Source organism: Fonsecaea erecta (assembly GCF_001651985.1).
Source record: "Fonsecaea erecta strain CBS 125763 chromosome Unknown Scaff23, whole genome shotgun sequence".
Classification (NCBI taxonomy): Eukaryota; Fungi; Ascomycota; class Eurotiomycetes; order Chaetothyriales; family Herpotrichiellaceae; genus Fonsecaea; species Fonsecaea erecta.
Genome location: NW_017387266.1, coordinates 66 through 22,115, shown reverse-complemented (window position 1 = coordinate 22,115; position 22,050 = coordinate 66). Strand labels below are relative to the sequence as shown.

Genomic DNA, 22,050 nt, shown 5'->3' with positions numbered 1-22,050 from the left:
CCTACTAGGTTAAGTAGAGATAGTAAAACTAGTTTTTATATGAAATATATTTCTATTATTATCTTTAGTAGAGAGTCTCGCTAGCTACTCTCTATTAGTTACGGTTACTTAATCTCTTTTAATAGCTAGTATTTCTAAAATCTATCTCGATATATACTTATAATAGTGATATAAATATAATATTTAGTCTTTACTAATATCGTTATACGTTAATATTTAAGCCTCCTCTAGTAGTTTTCCGTACTTAATATACTAGTCGTTAAGATATTCTCCGATTAGGTCCTATAATAATATATAGACTATAATATTCTAAGTATAGTAAGTAATAAGTACTTATTATGAAGTAGAACGGTTAGTAATTAATATTATTATAGGAGATTTATTAAGAACTCTAGTATTATACTTAACCTTATAAAGATCTAGAATTTAGCTAAATGAAATTAAAAGTCGTAACGATTTACGTAAGTATAGTCGAAGACGTCTAGATATCCTATTAATTAGACTATAGCGGCGAATACTATTAGGATATAAAAGATCGAGTAGGAGCTCTATAGGTCGAACTTACTAGAATATTAACTTTTAGAAAACCTAGTCTTAAAAGTATATATATTAAGGTTAATTTCTTATGTCTAAAAAAAAGGGAGGCTTACTATATAAAACTAAGTCCTAGATAGAAGGTAACCTACTTTTACTAGAGTGTAGGGAAAAGCTTTTCTTATTATCTATAATATACTAAATATACTAAGTCTATAGATTAAGGGCGTAATATCGTATAAACCTATAGCTACTAATATTAACGCTCGGAAGAGGCGATACTTTAAACTCTAGAACTTAGGATATATTATTATAAAGGTTATTAATATCTCGAAAACTCCAATCTAGTAGCTATTAGAATTAAGTACTAGACCTAAGATAAAGGAAATAGAAAAATATATATAGAGACTAACTTATTATAATCTAGTAGATATTATATAATAGAGGCTCACACTAGAAGACTATATATATTCCTAAGATAAGGTCTCCTACTATAAAGATCACTATATCTAGTATATCTAGTCGTAGATAGAAATATTCTACGTATTGAGAGTGATTTATTAAGGTATAGTATATCGTTAATAACGATAGGTATATAACGGCCGCTATTATAAAGATAGCGAAAGTAACGAAATTAGAGCTAGTAACCCTAGAGTATCTTCTAGTAAGGTACTACGGGATATACTACTCGTCGAGTAGGAAGAAAACGGCCGGGATAAGATAAGAATAGATATTAATCGACTCGTTATAGATATAAGACTAACTATAGAACGAAGCGTAAGCCGAGTCTAAGATAGGGCGATAGCTATAGAGAATCTACTAGTTAGATTTATATCGGTACTATTCCGGTATCTTATCGAACGGGAGAAGAACTAGACGTTCTACCTTTCTAGATTTAGATACGGTATTACTAATAGATCCTATTCTTCCCTTTTTATATGTCTCTAGCGGCTATAGAGGTAAAACTCGAAGGCGAGGAGTGGATAATATTTAGTTCTTATACTACTATTCTTTATACTATCTAGATATTCTCGCTAGAGGCTAGCCTTTGATAGATAGGACGAGGCTCTAACGCTAGTTTTATAGAAGCGGCTTTCTATTATCTCTCTTCCTTAAGTAATATCTGCTTTTTACGACTATAGAACTGTTTTAATCTAGTTAATAATAGATAGGATATAGTATAGACGAAAGCGACGTTTCTAATAGAGTACTAGAGATAAGGAGAGAGAGAAAGCTTTAAAGAGCTTTAATTAAGCTTTAGAGACATTTGGAAGACTAAAGAGTCCTAATAGTACTATTTTGATAGAGTATAAGGTAAGAGATAAGAGCTCGAAGAGTAATTTAGGCTCTTTCTAAGATATTTATATCTTTCTAGTTAATATATAGTATTTCTCCTTAATTAGATATAGGAGCTCTTTAATAGTTAGATATAAGAGCTCTAAGAACTATAAGAGATTTATATTATTACGTAGCCGAATTATAGTAAGACTATAGTAACTCTAGATATATTTACTTAATAGACGTTAGACCTAGCTGAGATCTAGCTAAGTCTTTCGGCGTAATATAAGAGCTTCTACTATTATATCGTAATATAGGGATATACTACGCTACTACTTATATCTAGCTACTATACTAATACTACCCTACTAGACGGAGATCTACTAGTGATTTACTACGGAAAACTATAGCTTTAGATTTCCTTCAATCTATTACTCAAGTACGGAGATAGATTAACTATCTATATAGCTTACTACTTATTAATAATAATAGTCTTAAACGTATCAAACCTATTAAAAGATAATTATAAAATCGAACTATAAGCCCCTACGTTAATTATCTTAACGTAGTCTCTAACTTTAATATCCGTAGGTAGATAGAAGAGACTAGGTATAAAATCTAGATTATAAGTCGGCCTATAGAACGAGAACGGTAAATCTGGTTTATCGGAAGGCGGATTGCGAAGGAGTCTAACGAAGAAGCGCTACTTTAAGTGCGTAGTATCGGAGAGAGTACTATACGCGCCGTCGTTAATATAAAGCTCTAGCCTACGCCGCTTCTCCACTCGAATAATAACCGAATAATATATAGCGTATAGCGCTTGACCTAGCTCTACCTATAGCTAGGCTATACGGGTAAGTAGGAGATTACGAAAGGTCTTATTAATCGCTTTCGTAAATTCCGAAAGAGACGGTGTATCTATACTAGGATAGGTAATAGAGAAGCCACTACTAATATTAACGACGTCGATTTAGACTCCGGCGTCGATTACTAAAGTAAAGACTTGATATAATGCGTCTTGATAGTCTCTAGGGTCTATCGCCTAACTTCCTATATAGAAATATATTCCAAGTCGATAAGTCGATTAGGTTATAGTTAGGAGTGATATAGTTACCGCTTTAAGTGATTTCCTTATCGCTTAGAGTAAAGACTTAGCCTCTTGTCCAGAGACTCCAAACTTAGGTGCGAGATTTAGCTTTGTATATCGCGATTGTACCTGGATACGAACGCAAAGGGTTAAATCGGTAGCGCGCTGGGGTACGATGTTGTGGGCCTGGACTGGCTGCACGATCCCAAGGAGGCGGTCAAGATCGCAAGAGGCAGAGTCACCCTGCAAGGCAACGCCGACCCGGGCGTGCTCTACGGCGGCCGCGAAGCCATCACGAAAGTGGTCGAGACCATGGTCGAGGGCTTTGGGGGAGGCAAGCAACGATGGATCGTCAATCTGGGACACGGCATCACGCCGGGCGTCAATCCCGATGACTTGAAGTTCTTTTTCGAAGAGATTCACCGGTGCACTGCATGATCTCTGCAAGGGAAGACAGGCAAAGTCGCCGCCGCTCAAGGCCAGGCCCAGGAGGGCACGGGCACATGAGGGATCTGAGTAGAGGTCCGCCATATGTATCATTGCTCCCCGATATCCTCGTTCCTACAGTCCATAGCAAGGGTTCATTCAGCATGAGGTACCAACGACAAACCAAAAGAACGAAGCGTTACATAGAAGCACCGCCGATCGGTGGAAAAAAAAAAGGAATGAAAGACAAACGTACCAAACACCCGGCTTCTCCTCGATGAACCTCGTCATCAGCTCCACGCACTCGCTGTTCTCCAGCACCACGACCTCCACGCCCCGCGCTTTAAGGTACTCCTCGCCGCCGACGAACGTCTTGTTCTCGCCGATGACCACCCGCGCGATCTTGTAGAGGATGCACGCGCCCGTGCACATGTCGCAGGGCGAGAGGGTCGTGTACATCGTGGCGCCCGCGTAGGCGGAAGCCGGCAGACGGCCCGAGTTTTCGAGCGCGGAGATTTCGCCCTGCAAAGAGACGCAAGGAGGGAGGTGTGGTGTTCAGTACGGAAAGACGTCTTGTTTGTATATCGAGCGAAAAGGAACAGGGAGAGGAAGAGAAAGTGAGTGAGAGTGAGAGAAAGAGGGACAGACTTACATGTAAAGTGGCGCTCCCCTTCTGCACGCGCATGTTGTGTCCGCGACCGAGGATCTTGCCGTCCTTGGAGACGAGGCAGGCCCCTATATTAAATACATATCTCGCCTCAGCTCTTGGTTCAATCTTTTTCATGTTTGCGTTGTGCTTCTTCGAGCAGAGCAGTGAACATTCCTTCCTTTCCCTCACGATCTCTCTCTCTCCCCCTCTCTCTTTGTCATGAACGCTGGGGATGGAACAGCGATCCATAGCCCAACCTAGCAGGAAGGAAGGAAGAATAGTAGTGCCAGCACAATTGCACCACGTACGTACCTATCGGGACGCCTCCCTCCGCAAACCCTTGTCGAGCCTCTTCCACAGCGGCAAGGAAGCCGGGATCTGTTTCTGACATGCTTGTCGGGTGTCTGTATGTATTGGCGAAAGGCCTTGGTGGGAAGGGGAGATTCGGTGCGGCGTGTACCTGTGTGTGTGTCTGGGGGAAGGGGGAACAAGGAAGGGGGGAGACAGTTATATGCGGAAGTTCAGGCAATCCTCTATAATTATGTGCTCAGTCTGATCCAAGATGGGGGAAAAGATGTGTGAGAGATTGTGGGAGAGAAGTAAATGGCTTGGGCTTGGGAGCTGGGAAGTCCGCATCGCGATATCAGCCTCGCCTCGCGCTCCTCCGATAAGTATATGAGCAATATAATGTGTGTGACAAGTTTATTCGTGAACTTTACTAGTGGACGACGATGAAGAGATCGTATCCTCTTGCAATTGATTCTTTGCAGAGAGACAGGCATGGAGATAAATAGAGACTCCTTCTACCCCTGCAGGAAATCTCCGGCTGCCTTCCTCCACGCCATCAGCACCTTCAACTCCTCACCCCCGTACCCTCCCTCAATGTCGTCTTTGATGTCAAACGCCCCTTCGGGCATGATGGCAAATGCTCGGCCTAGAGTAGACACGGATGTGCCCCGAGAGGTCAGACTTGCGGACCAGAGAAGAAACACCGTAGAAGATGGGAGAGACGATACCACATCATAACAAACACAGAAAAGCATGGGAGAAAATGCTTACCATGCAACGTCTCGTCGAGGGCAATCCGCCCCACCGCCTGCGCACACGTCTCCTTGCTCGCGAACGTGATTCCTTTGCCGTCCTCGATGCCCATTCCCTGCAGGGCTTCGACGATCGGTGCCGTCATGGGCGTCTTGATGGCCCACGGCGCCACCAGATTGACGCGGACACCCATCTCGTCGCGCACCCGGCGGCGCAAGGCGCGGAAGAGTCCCCTCGTGCCAAACTTGGAGGTCGTGTAGGCGATGCTGTGGTCGTCATCCAGGTAGCCTGCCAGCGAGGAGATGAAGACCAGAGCCTTGGTGACGGACGAAGAAGGGGGAGGTTGTGGCCGCTGGAGCTGGAAGTAGTGCAGCGCCAGGGCAGCAGAGTAGTAGGTCCCTTTCAAATTGATGTCGAGGCACTGGAGCGAAGGGGCCACAGGCGGTAGCAATCGTCCCTCGAGTGTCACTTCCTGGCCGCTGCCGGTGGTAGCTTTAACGTGGTCAATGAGATTCTCCATCGGATCGACGGCAGCAAATGTGGTCACAACGTCGATGGCCTTTGCCGGCGAAAAGGACATGGCCTGCTGAAACGCCGCCGCTTGACTCTCCCAGTCGCTTACATTGCAGCGCACGTACTGAACGTGCTCGCCTGGTCTGGTGAGGATGCTCTCGTCCAGCGGAGGCTGGACATCGGCAATGGTCACGTACGCGCCTTTGGAGGCGAATAGTTGTGCCGTCTCCAGTCCCAGACCGGATGCGCCGCCCGTCACCAAGACGCACTTGTCTTGGAGACCTGCAAGGTCGATTGGAGGGAGAAGGCTGGTCATGCTCGGGGCCGTGTTGATGGGATGGTCACAGGTCGCCGGCGTCACACAAGGCGCCCCTAGATAGAACCAGAGCAGTCGGCAAGCAGATAACGGCCCTTTTGGTTGGTAAACGTTAGAACAAGGAATCCGATATAGAGTTATCGCCTGCTTGTTATATAGATTTCAGCTTTGAGCTGGAAGAAGCAGCCCCAGGTACCATTACCGTTTCAGCTGATGCCACCTACAAACTGAGCCATCCGATAGCCATCTAGACTAGACCCGAGGTTGGACCAGACCAAGGTTTCTCGGCGCAAGGTGGCGGCCTTATGGACGAGGTCAGTTTATCACTTGCGTGACTGAGAGACACGGCGGCCTAGCCAATTAGGTGTGATTGTTTTCTGCCAAGCATACATACATAATGAAGCAGAAGTCACTGTTCGGATCCAGTAGCTATTTACGCGATCAATGTGACTATGCTCGCATATCATTCTTCCAAACGCGTTGTGCAGCCTCATTCCGATCACCGAGATACCATTCTACTTCCCTTCTCCATCAACCCGTGTACAGTTGCCTGATGAAGAGTCTCATCGAGTGGAGGAAAGAGGCCGATCGGGGCTGAGATCTTGTACCCAATGCAGGAGTTTCGGTATGTGGATACTCTAGAATGCTAGCACAGAGGCTGATGCTCTATCACGCCAGCCCAAGAGGCCGTTCGAGCTCTTTCCGAAAGCCTCATGTTTCAAAATTGACATCTTATCATCGGACTTCCTCAGCAGAACCACCATGTAGCCGAGATCCAGACGGAGTCTTTCAAACCCCTGAATCTTTGCGGACCAAGGTATTTAACGAAGTCAGGGAACAGCTGAGCCATCGTGGAATCGACACAAGAGCCATCCCCGAGTCTTCGATGAATTTATTCCTTCCCCAAGCATATGATTGTGAGGGCAGAAGCGAAATCTTCCGGCGTTTTCGTTCAAACCCCATCACCGTATCAGACAAAGAGTTGGCACACATCTTCCGCATCAAAAAATGTAACGACACAGACCCGCTTCAAAAGGGACCAGTCTGCTATTATCGAACATGGTGCACAACTACACAGAAGCTTCAGGATATTATTGGGCGCTTCGAAAGTGATGGCCATGAGTTTCCGCAGCTTGATTCTTGGAAATTACAACTCAGAGGCTTGCGTAAAGATCAACGGGTCTGGATTAGGTATGTTGGGCAGACTGTCTATTCAAACCCATTCCAAAGACACAAGAAAATAACAGGCCGCGAGTGTCGGGTAAGTATTCTGGAGGAGTTCAAGCGACTGCACGCCATGTTTGACTGGGAGTCGTCTCAGAAACGTCGTGTTTACGCTCTCCTCGACACGGATACAAGTTGGGTAATCGAACGATTCGGATCAAATGTCAGTACCAAAAGCAGTGCAAGAATCACCGACTCTTTTGAGCGATTTTTGATTGCGCTATTTGGATCTTCATCATTACTCAATACGCAGCCTGGAGGTCGCAGGCTGGATTTCATTCCAAGCAGGACTGAATTAGCATTGTTGAGCAATAGCAGTACTGCAGTAATGCAGAAGATCTCAGAATCAGTCTTGACAAATGCGAACGAGCACATCAAGTTACGGTTGTCCGCAATTGCCGAAACTATCTGCGACTGGGTACGCGACGAGGTTCCTGAGAATAAGCTGACAGAGGCCAATCTGCAACACGTCAAAACGCATTATGTGAAGCAAGCTTCTAGTGATCTTCTACACGGCTTCTGCATATCTGCGATTGTTGGAGATACGGTGACAGAACAAGCTATTCGTGAAAATACCGGATTTTTTGACGGAGACTCAGCAACACAGGAGCTTCTCAGGAGTTACCTTGGAGAATGCGTCGATTGTGAAACGGACTTTGCGTCAAAGCATCTGGACGATCTACTACGTCTGGTCTCCTTCGCCAACGTTTTTAATTGGCGCCACAAAGCTTCGCGCAAGGCAGACCTCAACGCAAAGGTAGGTCAGATATATTCGAAGCTTCTGAACTTCAGGGGTTGTCATAACAACGCTAATGTCTCTTATACCAACACAGAGAATGCTACACTCATACCTAGGCACCGTCGAGCCTTTACTGACAATCACGCTTAGTGAGCGAAGCTTGTCTAACTGCCTGCCTTCGCCTTCAAGGTGCGTGGTTCATGATAATAGCAGGAATATGTACTAACAGTTCAGGAACCTGATTCGCGAAGTTGGCAATGCTCGAATCGTATCTGTCGGAAATGCTCCACAATCAACTTCTACCATCATTCTGCCACAACATCATCCTGGCTACGATGCACGGACAGATCAATCGCCCAAATACCGTCGCCTCTATTTCTTATGCTGGATTCACGTTTGGGTTTACATGGATGCAATACTGACGGTTCTTACGTCAATGCGACCGCCGAATTTGACCTTGCACCGATACGAACTGTGCCAGAAAATTATGGCATGCGCAGAAGCTAGACTTGATGCTGTCCAGTTTAAGAACGCTTTGCGAAAGGCCAAAGAAGAATTTACGGAGCATTCGGAGTTGCGCAACAGACTCAGGATGCAATCAACCGACGCGAAGAAGAAGAGCAGCGAAAAGAAGCGCGGATTTTCAGAATCCACAGGGCATCCGGATCTTGAATCGTGGCTCGCGCACATTGCTGAGAAAAGTTCATATCTAAAACGATTAAGACATCTTAGCTCCACACTTGCAAACCCCAGGAGTCGAGACCGCATAAAATGGGCTGAGAACAAATGGAAAGATCGCGAAAGCGACCTCAAACGAGAGTTCCCAACATCCTCGAGACGCGACTGGATATCTTTCGCTGTAGATCTGCCGACGGGCTACTATACTGCGGTCTGCATTGATGCGTCAAAAGACATTACCGGTCTTCCGGAGGCAATTCAGGATCTCTTTCGCACGAAAGCGAAAGAGAGAAATATCGGCCTGGACAACCTGACCACCAAGGCTAAGCGCGATATTCTTGAATCTATTGCACAGGAGATGGTGCAAGACCAAGCTGATCATAAGAAAGCCAAAAACCGCAAAAGAGACGAGTACAAGATCGGTACGTTACGCGGGGTCGACTTTGGTACCTCGACTGGAAAATCACGTTTCACCTGTGAAGGAGTAGATGGGTCAAAGCGAAAGATCGTCTTTCCCAACAGCTGCAGCTTGCTTCGACATCAATCGCAGTTCAGCAGACGCATGTTTGAATTTGATGAAGCTGGACTCAACGTCAAGGATGAACACGGAAAGGTGTTATATCCTCCAGACTCACCAAAATCCGGCGTGAGCATCCCCATCAACCAGCTCGAAGACTTCGCGGAGAACCTGAGGTGGTTTTGGGAGCAAGGATTGGCTGCGACTAAAAACGACGGTTTCGGTGATGGAAGATTTGTGGGAGATGAACAGGACCCCTGATGCCGGTCTTTTGGGATAAGGAGACGCATGGCTTGGGGAACCGTTGGCGCGCCTTCGCATCGCTACAGGAATTTCTGATGTCTGCGATCAAGCATCTCCTCACACTCCCAGTGGCAGTCTGACGAGTTTGCTCAGTGTATGGTACGGACACCCATGACAATCGCCTGTTTGGCACAACGACTCTCCGGTCAAGTTCTCGATGATCGAGCACGATTGTAGACTATGAAGTGCAGACTGCCCTTACCCTAGGTAGATACCGAGTACTCCGCGAGGAGATTACCAGTTTTCCAATTCCCTTCATAAATCCACCTGGTAGTCATGTTACTCTCCCATCGGGTCTTATTGCTGGACCACATCAAGAACAAACAAGGCGATTGACGCAAGAGAATAATAGGCGATACACAACGACAAACGATGACGTCCCTCCAACCAGGGCATCGGGGGCTCCGAATACTCCAACATGCGGGGAACTGCACCCAACGGCTTGGCAAAATTAAACGAGTCTATATATTTTGCAAGCCCCAAATCTTGGGAAATTTCTGCCGGGAGGATGGCCGAGTTTGGTTATGGCGTGTGACTCAAGAAGCTTTGCATCAAAAGTTCTTGGCCTTCTGGTTAACAGGGGCTTGTTTTCTCATGGGGAAACCCGCGTGGGTTCGAATCCCACTCCTCTCAATCTTGATAGAAGTTCTTGCCTTCTTTTTTTTTTGGACCATTCTATCTCCTCTCTCACTCTCTCCTATTTTCCCCCTTTTCTTCTCTCGGGTTTCGTTATTATTCGTGCGAAAGCCGTATGGAAAGCCTCAAGGGCTGAACACACTCCGACGCGCAATGGATAGGTATTTTCGTGTGTGTGGGAAATGACAATATGCGAGTCGACTTATGTTTCACAAATTACTATTATTCAGAGCCGACAGAGCCCCCTGTCTTTGCACCCCATAGATGAGGATCAATCGCATACGGTCCTTCCTTGGTGCAAGTTAGGCCGGTGCAACATTCAAGGTATGGGGTGAGGGTTGCTATGATACATACAGGAAGGCTGTGACATTGCCCACCTGGCACTCCTGTGATATCAATGGTACTCGGTCATGGAATTGTTCCTCTTGGTTGCGCGGCCACATCTGGATTGAAAACCTGGTCCTTCCATTGAGCCTCAAAGGCCTCCCGGGCAGCCTGCATCGACTCAGCCGCCTCTACAATCGTAAGTAGTTCATCCCCCGATATGGTCAGGGTCACCGATTGAAGATCCGCATGGTGTTTCACCTCTCCACCAGGAGCGAAGTCTTCAAGCGACAGAGACAGTGCGACTTGAGCGTGGGGACTCTTGACACCGTCCTGGCTTCGGATTTCCTGATCGATACAGTCAGTGATAGAATCCATCAGGCGGGAGATCGCGTCAACTCACCACGTCGTCGCGGGTGACGCGGTCGAACTTCCCGTCCTCCGCAAATTTGGCTCTCCAGACCGAGACGCGTACCGCTCCCATCGCCATCGGATAATCGAGGTCGATGGTAATGACAGTTCGGATTTGACCATTGGTCAACTCGATGTATTCTTGTGCAAGGGATTCCAGAGCCTGTGAAGTCTGCGAGGCCGCGACTTCGCCAATCAAAACTGGGTATCTAGGGTGCTTCCGGCTTGTCACAGAACAGTTGGGTTGACGCTCTGTCTCGCCCCCACCGCCCCTGGACGGATAATACAGACCACTGGAAAGGGTGGGGAGGAGAGGCGATGCAAATTCGGCAATGGACGGTTCGAGGTGCTTCTGGGCCTGTCGAACGAATGCCACGAGACGCTCATTGAGACCGGAGAGAACGATTTCGTGTCTGCTACCGGCCATTCTGAGCGTCAGCGTTTCGTGGTCGCGGTCGGGGGAATAGTCATATCTGCGGGTCTAGGAGTCAGCGATTTTGTCGGGCTGTCAGGCCGTTTCCGCACCAAAGGATACAGAGGAACACGCACTTCAACTTTTGGTCAGAGAATTCACCACCGGCCTGCACCAAATCCTGGAATTTTTGGAATTGCTCGACGGGGAGGCGGAATTCGATTCGGTCAGGCACATCCCTGGTGGAGTGTCGCGTTCGGAGCCAGTCCACGACTTGTCGCAGTTCAGGCTCGTAGTGCTCTTTTGGAGATGCAGAGCCCGAGTCAGGTGACGGTGGCGCGTCGGCCGTCGTGCTGGATTGTTTGCCATGGACAAGGAGTGAATCTGGGTCCGAAGGGGTCATGAAACTGCCGTTCATGTCAGAGCGACCCGCAGCGATTCTCTCGGCCAGACTCTGTCGGAGCGCAGAGGTCGGAGAGGGATTATGGCGTGAGACTTACGACTCCTGCCCAGCCATCATCAAACGTTGGACCTCAAAATACCGCGTTGTTGTTGTGATTCAGAAAGTGCTTGTCGGACGAGGACTGTGAGCGTTTTATACGAATTCACCGGGCAGCGGGCCGGTCAGTCCAACAGTCCAACTTCGGAATTAATTAAAGCAGCGACATTTCCTTGGGGAGGCGAGCCTCTGGAAGAAGACGAACCCTCGAGATGACGACGAGGAAGCCGTCAGCTCAAACATGGCTGATTTTGTCAACAAGGATACGGCGACGGGTACCACTGTGTATAAAACAAGAGTATATATCACCTAGGAAGTAGTATCTCGGCGCGGACCAATCAGAATAGCTTCCGATCATCAAATCCCCGTTTATTGGTTCCATTGGCTGGAGGCACCGGGGCGACGGCATCTCTACCGAGTACTTCTATACCCGACGCCCGTCCTCGAACGTATATCTGTATGCTTGTTACCATATGTTCAGGAATTCAAAAACCCCGAACATCAGCCTTACGACCCAAGACAAGAATCATGGGTTGAAACGGCGGCCTCTCTTCCAAAAGGTAAACTTTAGCACGATAATGAGGAGCCACGAGAGGCAGTCCACCAGACCTCTCAGATTGAAACGCCACGAAGACGGAGGAACCATTCACGCAAACGGCACGAAAGCATCGTATAGCAGTGGTCATCTACACCGCCCAACACATTCTCAGACGTAAGGGATGTTCATTCATGTGGGTATTATCTATCTCTCCTGGCATAAGACGTATCTTGTCTTGCTCGCCTGGACGCCTGTTCTCCAGTCCCCTAAACCACTATCCGCTAAACAGCAGCAAGACCTCTTTGCTAGACGGAAGTCTTCGACAATTTGTTCCAGAAATGAACAAAGACATCGAGTTGGAAAGGTAAATGCACAAAAAGATCAAGCCCGGACACACTACGTCCATAGCTGTCGACGATACCATGCTCCATCGTAAAAGTACATGTTCTAAGGCCATGGTGAAGCCCATCTGCAATGGTCATCTGATCGAAGACGCTGTGAACCTGAAAGAGATACCGAAGATTGGGGTTTTAAAAAGCCATGCCCGAGCCAGGCCCTAGCTTCGACGGCCCAGCAGGAGAGTTGCGCTTCTCCCTGACGTTGCTGGCAGAGTTGCTTCTTGGTCGATTTGCTGCGGCCATTGGTGGTGGGCCGCCACGAACACCGTATGGTCCAGGAGACATGCTTCGACCCGGTGGTGGTCCCCTCCTTGGACCTGGAGACATGGCTCTCGGTCCTTGATTGAAGCCTGGGCTCATCGGTCGTCGCATTCCAGCTGGGCTCATCCTTCCGCTGGGGCTCATAGGTCTTCCCATGGGGCTCATAGATCTCCCAGCGGGACTCATAGGTCTCCCAGCGGGGCTCATAGGTCTCCCTGCAGGACTCATTGGGCGCTGAGGACCCATACCGGCTCGGGGACCACCAGCAGGGGACATGGGGCGGGAGCCCGGTCCTCCGGGAGGTGGTGGGCGAGCATATTGGTTGAGATGAGATGGTTTAGGCTTGGACGGTTTGGCGGCGAGGCATGTTCGGGGGACCACACCTTGCTGAGATCGATCGAGTCGGATGCAAAGCGCCTAGGAGTACATTAGTTTACCTGTCGAATACAACGCAAATATTGTCACTTACCCATCCATCATCGTATTCGTGCAGCAACCGAACCAGCTGACCATTCTTCAACTCAAGTTCGTCGTCCATAGAGGGCGTGAAATCCATAAGAACACGGTAGACATTGCCTTGAGGCGATTCGGAACCAGGACCGGTGGCGGAGGACAGAGCTGGAGATGCAGGTGCCGAAGAAGCTGGAGAAGAACTCTGCTTTGATGTAGGCCGGCCAAGGGGAGCGGGAATGGGGACAGGAGCCGGAGCTGGAGCCGGAACCGAGGCGGTTGCAGAGGCCGGGAGAGACACTGACTCCGGGGCTGGGGCCGACGAGGGAGCTGGAGCTGACACAGAAGGTGCAATAGAAGCTGTGACCGGGTTGGGAGCAGATGCAGCAGATGGACCTTCCCGCGGCGCAGGGGTTGCTTTGGTCTCGGCGATCGGAGCAGGCACGGCGGCAGTCGAGGGCGGCGGGACGAAGCTGTTCCGCGAGGCCAAGACGTGGGTCTACAAGTACCCCGAGGAAAGCAAGGTGTTGCTGCGCAAGATGGCCGCCATCTGCGTCGAGTACCTCGCCTTGCAGGTCGCCGCGGGGGCGCAGATTGTGCAGGTCTTCGACTTAGGTAGGTCTGGGTGCGCAGGCTAACGTCGAGACATGCAGGACAGAGACCTCCTCTTTTCCCTTTTACGATTTCTCGTTGAATCCATGATAGACGCGTCGAGACTCGAGAGCAGCCCGTGTGGATACTGATCCCTTTTGCCCTCTTTTCCCCCTTGACCGCACCAAGATCGATTTGCAGGCTCGACGGGCTCGATGAGGAGGGGGAGAGAAGGTTCGATCTCTGTAATCTCCGCCGCCGGATGTGATTCGAGAGGTATCGCCAGAGGGCTTTCGGAGGCGCTGGCCAGTCTGTTGCAGATGTCGATTGAGGGGCGCAGGAGGATGAACTGTGTGGCATCTGGACCGGGGGCTGACTGGGCAGGTAGTCGACTTGGAGCAACCTCCAGACATACGAGCATGCAGCACCGTGTTGCGTGTTGCAGACGGCATCGCCCATTGTGGCCAAAGTTTGCATGCTGGGCTGCAGTCAGAACGACTAGTGGGCTAGCGTAATGATCGCCGGAGCGCCGTTGATGACCTCTAGGCGTTTCGAGTTCAAACTCTGTGGTGGGCCGCTGGAGGTGTTTGGGAGGGCAGTCAGACCCTGGTCGCGACCCAGCAGGTCCCGGCAGGCTCCAGTAGGGGCCACACGCCCACCGTGCCTATTCGTCGGGGGGTGGTTCTGCTGGAAATTACAGGGATTCCCACGAGACGCGAGAGGTCAGTGCGCCGCCTCTTCCCACCTCTCTCCCCCAAGAGCATCCCAGAGCATCCAAGAGCATCCCAGGAAACCCCTCCAGAAGTTTATTCGGGGGGAGAACAGAGCGACACCAAAGGGGGGTTAAACGAATTACCCGCATCCGAAGTCTGTAGAGATTCGTAACTGCTAACCACCTAATACCTGCAATGCAGTTTGCTGCCTGTGGAGGTATACGGGGGGGGTCGTACTGGTAACGTGTTTCTGGAGCTATGCGACCGCATGCGACTGCATGAAGTTTCTCTCCTGAGCATCGCCTGATGTCTGACTATTGACCGTTGTAGCCCACCGTCCTCGGGCGACAGGTTCCTTTGTCCTGGTCTGCGTTCACCGATCTGGTCCTTCGGGAGAGCGGTGTTGGGTATCTTTCAGCTGAGGTCGCGCAGGAACCAAGGCGCGGCAGTTACGTCGCTGTCAGACGGTCGTTCCGCTTCTCGATTATGATTGTTGTCTTTGCCCATCACTCTCCCCGCTCGTAGCCAAAGTCATGTCGATACAGAATGATAATAAGACTGCTCCTCGTTGGTGAGCATCCCGCCACGGACGCGGACGGGGACGAGTCATCAGCTCCAGCCAGTCCCGTTCCTCTTACCACTTCGTCGAACTGCGACCTTTCTTCAGCCGCCATCGCACAATTATAATCCCGTCGGTTGCTGGTCTGGGTTATTTTCCCCTGGAGTTGTTATTCCTGGCCCTTTCTTTGCACCTGGGACCCCGGCCTCATCATCCCAGCCCTGTACTAGTAGTAGCCTGTATGATCTTTTCCAATTCACTCATAGAATCGAGACTGAAGACGCGTATACGGTGGAAGAAGTAGGCTTCTCGAATAGCTTCCTAAGCTTTCACTGGATTCATAAAACATAAGGTAGCTACCGGTAATATATAGGATACATATCGTGCTTCGGTAATAGATATAATATCAAACTAGATGACGCTATTCTCCTAAAGTATCCGCAATAAGTTAGGGTAAGGATTCGATTTCACCGCGTACATTAGTTAACCCGTAAATAGTGTTATAAACTGCTTCGCTATATCCGCTACTACTTTTAGATGAATAATAGTTATAGAATAGGGCGAATCGAGCTTCTAAGTTATTTATAAAGTATCGCTAAAAGATCTATATTCGGCGGATCCGTAGTGCTATTCATTTAGTTAAGAAGCTAAGATATAGATAGATTTAGGCGAGGTAGCTTCTAAGAGGGGACTATTTAATGCTCTCTCGTCTTTAAGGTCTGTCCATTTTATAATAGAGTCGTTCTACTCTATATAATTATTCCTACTAAGTTGCTATCCTAATAGTAGGCGAGAGGAAGCGAAGCGATAGAAACGGATATCTACTATATTTAAAGTATAACTCGGAAACTCTTCTACTTTATTCTAAGAATCTTATTATTTAGGGGTGATTAATCTATTTAATTATTGCTCGGAATAGTATTATAATAATAATATATATTTCTATTCTCTATCGTACGAGAGGTTTTATATTAGTGAAATTAATTATTCTATATAAATTTTATGATTTAGAATAGTATATTATTAATTAATCTTACTAGTGAGAACGGAGAGATTAATAAAAGCGTCTTTTCTTACTTTATTATACTATAGAAGACTTCGGACTTAGTGGGGTCGAGAAAGATTTCGAACTCGCGAACTAATTTCTAGCTTATACCGTCCGCGAATATCTCTATCGGTTCTAGTATTATAGTCTAGCTAAGAAGATTACTCTATCTATTTGACTATCTCAATTCTTCCGCCTAAGGGTACGTTAAAATCGTAGGAGATATTATCCTACGTTATCGCTACGAGTAAAATATAGAAGATAGTTAGTAATACTCTCTTAATCCTTATATAAGTTATAATACGTGAAACTCGAGAACGGCCGAAACTAGGCTTACTTACGATATCGTAAAGGTATATATAATAGACTTAATAGTTTTCTTAAGGATAGATTAATAATATAGTAGACTAAAGCCGTAGCTAATAATATCGGTAAGAATCGAGTAGGGTAGTCGGGAGAACTATATATCGCTATTACTAAAATTAGCGATAACGCTACTAACGATATACGATAACTAATTAGGAGATTACTAGACCGATTATTACTCAATTCCTCGCCTTTATATATTATTTTTCTTAAATAATACCTATTTTAGTCCTATCCTCCGTTAGAATACTTTAGATACTATATAAGTCTAATAGGATAATCTTATATTCGGGCCTATACTATAGCTCTATTCTATTTACCGACTTATATTAATACTCCTATTCCCCTTATATATTAGTTATTATATCTATCTAAGTTATATTAGTATATTTTCCGGTATATAGAAATTAAATCGAAAACTTAAAGGACCGTCGCGATAAATATCTAAGACCTTACTAAGTACTAAACTTATATAGTCTCAAATCTATAGTAGTACTCCGTTTAAAACTATCTCGAGTTCGTATTTAATTATATCGCTCTAAGTTAGAATTCGGATTAGTAGATTAAGTAATTAGCGAACTAGATTTCCCGTTTAGTATATAATATTAGTAAGTCTTATATAGTATAAGACCCTTACGCTTACGTTATAACTATAATAGATAAGAAGATTCTATACCCGTAGTATATTACTATAAGTTCGTCGGTAAATTAGGTTTAACTATGGATTTTCTTTTATATCGCGGGCGTTAATCTAGATCTAATTCTTAAAAGCTTAACTTATATCGAGTTCCGTAAATAGCTAGCTAATAAACTTATCTTAGCTATAGATAATATCTAGATTACTTAGTAGTACCGGTAAGAAATCGACTCTATCGGCTATTAAGGCCTAATTTATCTCCCTACTCGGAATATTAGTCTTAATCTTATAACTATCTCTAGGTTTAATTTGATTTATTTCTCTCGTTAAATTCCTAATAGTATAGATAATACCTCTTTTACTAATTCCGACGGTAATAATCCGCTTTAGATTAGAGTCGAGTTTCTAAAGTCTAATAGAGATCTCGCCTTCTAAGATATACTTATTAAACTTCGTGCGAGACTTATATTACGCTTTTATAATTACCGTTTCGTTTATAGATACTAATTCGATATTCTTTCTTTTCGTCTACTCAAGCGATAGACCTTATAATAGTTAGACCTATCTTTTAACCTTTATAGTAGAAGATAGACTTCTAGAATCGCCGGTACTTAAAAGAGACTATAGTTCTAATACTTAATCTAAGTCCGAAATTAAGTCTAAGTAGGATCTTATAACTATAATTTAATCTAGACTCTTAACCGGTATCTATAGAGCTAGTCGTCCGATTATCGCTATTAATTTACTTCTTTTAGAATCTTCTCTAGATTATAACTCCGTTACTTTAGTCTTAGATTCCTCTATAGGAACTCTATCGATAGTAATACGAAATATAATATCTTCGGAGTTATAGATATCTAAGAGTACCTTTAGGTAATACTTTCTTATATATTGTATATCTCGATTTCTAACCGCTCTAAACTACGCCTAACTTTTTTAATTTAACGCCGAGTATTAGTAAGGTTCAACTTAGATATACTAGATAATAGAACGAAGATTCTAGTTTAATAAGGCTTTAAGAAAGTTAGTAAAATATAGAACTAGCGGCTATTTAGTGATATAAGGAATATAGTCGTAAGCGGGAGAGTATCTTATAGAGGAGACGAGAGAGCGTAGTAAGAGAGTTAATAAAGTATACTTATACTTTAGTGCTTCTTATTTACTATCGTTATTTAGACTTAGATAACTATTACTAGGTATTATTATAGTATATAGAAAGTATTATAAGATTTTAGGGCCTAAATTTATAGCTATTCTTAAAGGATTATCTATCCCCTTTTTAAGTGGAGAACTAATATCTATCTCGATAATAGTTTTCTATTTATAACTTTCCTTAAGGGACGTACTTACTATAAAAAAGTAATACTTTAGTATTTATAGGATATATAGACTATAACTTTAGTTAGATATACTAGTTAAGATAACTCGTACTAATTAGAGACTTCTAAAAGAAAAGAATCCTAGTTTCGTAAGGCTTATACTTCTCAAATCTTAAGTAACTTACTTATATTAAGAAGAACGGAAGAGTTTTAATCGGGAAGTAATCGTAGGAAATTAAGAATAGAGCTTAACTACTACTTCGGATAAGCTAGTGTTGCCGGTAAGGTATCGGACGCTGATTTATCTATAATTTCTAGTATAATCCTTTAAATAAAAAGAGTCTCCTTAAAAGAATCGCTTACTAAGGTACTTAAACTAGAGTAATCTTGAGGATTCGCTATAGAGATATCCTATTAGCTTCGTAGGCCTCTAGAACGTATAGAGATATATCTATCTTAATAACTCCTTTCCCGAACACTACTATATCGGAGTAACTTAATAACGTCTAGCTTAGACTAAGATTATAAAGGAACTTAATAGCTTTTAGAAGTTATTAATAAAATCTAAGCTTCTAATCGTAGTCTTAGATAGTAGAGCTTATCTAGAATACTACTTCTACGAGTTACGTCTCGCTTAGATAGAACTTAGGCTTCTTAAATTCAACTAGCGATATATCGTCTAGCTTAAATACTATAAAATATACGTTATTATCTAAAAATATATCGTAAATTCGAATAAAGTTCTCGTAATAGATCCGCCGTAAGAGTTCTATCTTATTCGCCCCGTAGAAACTTTTAATAGTCTATAATTTAGATTCGTTATCTAGCTTAGTTTCTATAAGACCTTTCTTCCGTTAATAGATATCTAGACTACGTTCTAGAACTAAGCTAAACCTTTTAATATATACTTTCTACGGACTATCTTTATTTACTCGTTAAAGATAACGTAACTATAAGTTCTTAGCTTAGGAATCGTTATTATATCTTAGTAGAGCTTTTAGACTAGGATTATCTTTTAAATAAAACTAGGATTGAAAACCTCTATCGAACGGTAGGATAGTATATCTATTTTCCGAACGGTATAAACTTATCTTTAGAGAGAGGAGTAGATAAAGATTATTATACTTAAATTAGGCTTTAATATTAAATTAGATTAATAGAAGCTTTAGTAGGTTAAGTACTATTTATATTTAGCTTATCTAGAGAACTCGGAGCTCTTAGTACTCTAAAAAACCTAGACGAGATAGTCTATAATAGAATAATCCTTAAACTCTTAGAGAGGGACGGAAGATATAGTAAAATAATATTATAAACTTATATTAACTTATTCTAAGTACGACTATACGAGGATAGAAGTACGAGTTTTCGTAGTACGATATTAGTAGAACTAGACTAATTAATATTTAATAAATTACTATCCGAGGAGATATCGACTAAGGAGAAGACATCGAGTAACACTATAAGACTTAAAAATATATTTAGGACTTAAGGATATCTTCTACTAGAGCCGGAAAATCGAATTATAGTAGTAATCTTAGATAAATTTCTAAAGACGGTATTATAGATATTAGCTTCTCTCACTTAATAAATACTTCTCGAAAATTCTAACGGCGTCCTACTTATATTAAAATTTCCCCTAGTACTAGCTACACTACCTTAAGAGCCGGTTACGTATAGAAGTCGGAAAGCTAGTTTTATTACTAAGTAAGCGATAATAGGCTATAGATTTATATATTAATAGTATATTAAAGGCTAGGAATTGTAAGTCCGAAACTTAATATATTAGATACTAGCGTAGACTTGAAAATAATCTTAATCGACTAATATACTAATTAGCGCGTATTTAGCGACTTAGAAGTCTTTTATAACGTATAAGAATATTATAAAGCGGGTAATATTTTCGCGGAAGGGCGTTAGAGAGCTAGACTTTCTCTAAATAGATAAAGATATCTAAAATAGTTAGAGAACTATAAGATTTTACTTACGGCTCTTAATAAAGTTCTAATAATACTAGATTAGCGATTTAGATTTACGCTATCGATATAGTACGAGACTATCACTATAAATAGCCCTAAGATTAACGTACTCTACTTTGATTTCTAATAAAGAAGATTAACTGAATTATATTCTAGAAATTTAGTTATTACCTAGAGTATATTATTCGAATATAGCTATTTATCTTAGACGATAATCTAGAAATAATACTAAAAGTAGATTAGTATACTATGAAAATATTATAACTCCGAGTATCTAGTCGATATCGCGAAGACTATAATTTTATTAAGTCTCTAATATCTAACTATACTATTTTCTTATTTATACGAGACTTATAGAGACGAGCCCGTATATAAGTAAATATCCTTAAAGTTCCTACTTTAATTCCCTTATTATATACTCTAGACTAGGATAAAAAGTTCTTAAGCTCTCTTATAAAGGTTCTAAAATAGTTATTCGATAATCCTATAAAAAAGACTATAAGAGTTACTATAAGTGACTATTTTAGCGAAGAAGCTTAATAACTAAATACTATATTTATATAAGAATTCGAAATCTTATTCCGTACCTATAGAGGTAATACTAAACGCTAATTTAAATAGGAAATTATTCAACTATTTCTATTTACTACGAGAAACTTTTTTAATTTAGTTCCTAAGTATCTAAGAAAAGAATATAATTAACTAAAACTAATTATAAAACGACTAGACCTATCAGTTTGGGCTTCTTTAGCTCGACTTATATATCGTCTCGGGTTTAGGAGTAACGAGATCCGTAGAAGAATCGTCTATAATCTAGATAACTAGCTTACTAAGGAGATATTACTAATAGTACGACCGCCGCTTATTTACTACTACGATAAAAATTAGTTCGAGATATATAAAATGAGAATTATAGAGACATTTTAAACAGCTTAAGAACTAAAGAAGTCGTTTACTAAACTAAGTCTTTTAGTATATAATAAGAGCGAGAAGCTTATAAGGAGATCTAGGCGACCGTTTGAGAATATATACGAGTACGACCGTTAATACACTTTTCTACTAGTCTTTTAGAGTGATAAAGAAGAAACGGAGTAGGGTATTTCCTCTATATTCGTTAGAATCGCGGTTTTAAAAGCGTTCCTAGATAACTTGATTCTACTAGATACGGCGACTAGCGTTCTAGAGTTATTACGGCCGTTAAATAACCCTCTAGATGAAAATGAACTATCCGTCCTAAGAGTAGTAGAGACCTATTATCACGACCGTAGAGAATTAGCTAAGCGACTAGAGTTTAAGATAAAAAAACTAGAGATTAAATATAATTAGTTATATACTACTATTTAGTAAGAGATATATACTAAGGAGAATACCGAGCGTAAGTTAAAGATTGAAATCGAAAAGAGTCGGACACTCGAAGGAAGACTTTCCTAGCTACTATATTCCGGTGAATTCTAGCCGGAATATATACAAAATTAAGGTTACGGGAGTAGTCTTAGTATAAATTCGACCCGAATATTTCGGAGCGTTTCTTATAGAAAGAGTCTCGCTTCTAATCGAGCGCGTAGTCGATTAGAAACGGTCCGAGAACTAATTTAGATCTCTTTTAATCT

At 43.5% G+C, this 22,050-nt stretch overlaps 7 protein-coding genes across 7 annotated transcripts; 3 read left to right on the top strand and 4 right to left on the bottom strand.

Annotated features, from left to right (window-relative positions):
• Positions 1–338: 338 nt before the first annotated feature.
• Positions 339–3,337, top strand: AYL99_12024 (uroporphyrinogen decarboxylase; the record flags this gene model as incomplete). Its single annotated transcript, XM_018843528.1, has 2 exons — positions 339–343; positions 3,061–3,337. 2 exons carry the CDS (start codon positions 339–341, stop codon positions 3,335–3,337), a joined length of 282 nt encoding a protein of 93 aa, XP_018687148.1.
• A 98-nt stretch (positions 3,338–3,435) lies between these two features.
• On the bottom strand, positions 3,436–4,109 carry AYL99_12023 (cytosine deaminase; the record flags this gene model as incomplete). Its single annotated transcript, XM_018843527.1, has 3 exons — positions 3,436–3,460; positions 3,582–3,847; positions 3,978–4,109. 3 exons carry the CDS (start codon positions 4,107–4,109, stop codon positions 3,436–3,438), a joined length of 423 nt encoding a protein of 140 aa, XP_018687147.1.
• A 668-nt stretch (positions 4,110–4,777) lies between these two features.
• Positions 4,778–5,844, bottom strand: AYL99_12022 (hypothetical protein; the record flags this gene model as incomplete). The annotated part of the gene is made up of 2 exons (XM_018843526.1): positions 4,778–4,908; positions 5,034–5,844. The coding sequence occupies 2 exons, from the start codon at positions 5,842–5,844 to the stop codon at positions 4,778–4,780; spliced, it is 942 nt and encodes a 313-aa protein (XP_018687146.1).
• A 1,297-nt stretch (positions 5,845–7,141) lies between these two features.
• On the top strand, positions 7,142–9,263 carry AYL99_12021 (hypothetical protein; the record flags this gene model as incomplete). The annotated part of the gene is made up of 3 exons (XM_018843525.1): positions 7,142–7,825; positions 7,902–7,996; positions 8,042–9,263. The coding sequence occupies 3 exons, from the start codon at positions 7,142–7,144 to the stop codon at positions 9,261–9,263; spliced, it is 2,001 nt and encodes a 666-aa protein (XP_018687145.1).
• A 1,086-nt stretch (positions 9,264–10,349) lies between these two features.
• On the bottom strand, positions 10,350–11,506 carry AYL99_12020 (hypothetical protein; the record flags this gene model as incomplete). Its single annotated transcript, XM_018843524.1, has 3 exons — positions 10,350–10,613; positions 10,669–11,149; positions 11,226–11,506. 3 exons carry the CDS (start codon positions 11,504–11,506, stop codon positions 10,350–10,352), a joined length of 1,026 nt encoding a protein of 341 aa, XP_018687144.1.
• Positions 11,507–12,655: 1,149 nt separating this feature from the next.
• Positions 12,656–13,340, bottom strand: AYL99_12019 (hypothetical protein; the record flags this gene model as incomplete). Its single annotated transcript, XM_018843523.1, has 2 exons — positions 12,656–13,201; positions 13,254–13,340. 2 exons carry the CDS (start codon positions 13,338–13,340, stop codon positions 12,656–12,658), a joined length of 633 nt encoding a protein of 210 aa, XP_018687143.1.
• Positions 13,341–13,473: 133 nt separating this feature from the next.
• Positions 13,474–15,603, top strand: AYL99_12018 (hypothetical protein; the record flags this gene model as incomplete). Its single annotated transcript, XM_018843522.1, has 2 exons — positions 13,474–13,849; positions 15,596–15,603. The coding sequence occupies 2 exons, from the start codon at positions 13,474–13,476 to the stop codon at positions 15,601–15,603; spliced, it is 384 nt and encodes a 127-aa protein (XP_018687142.1).
• Positions 15,604–22,050: the final 6,447 nt, after the last annotated feature.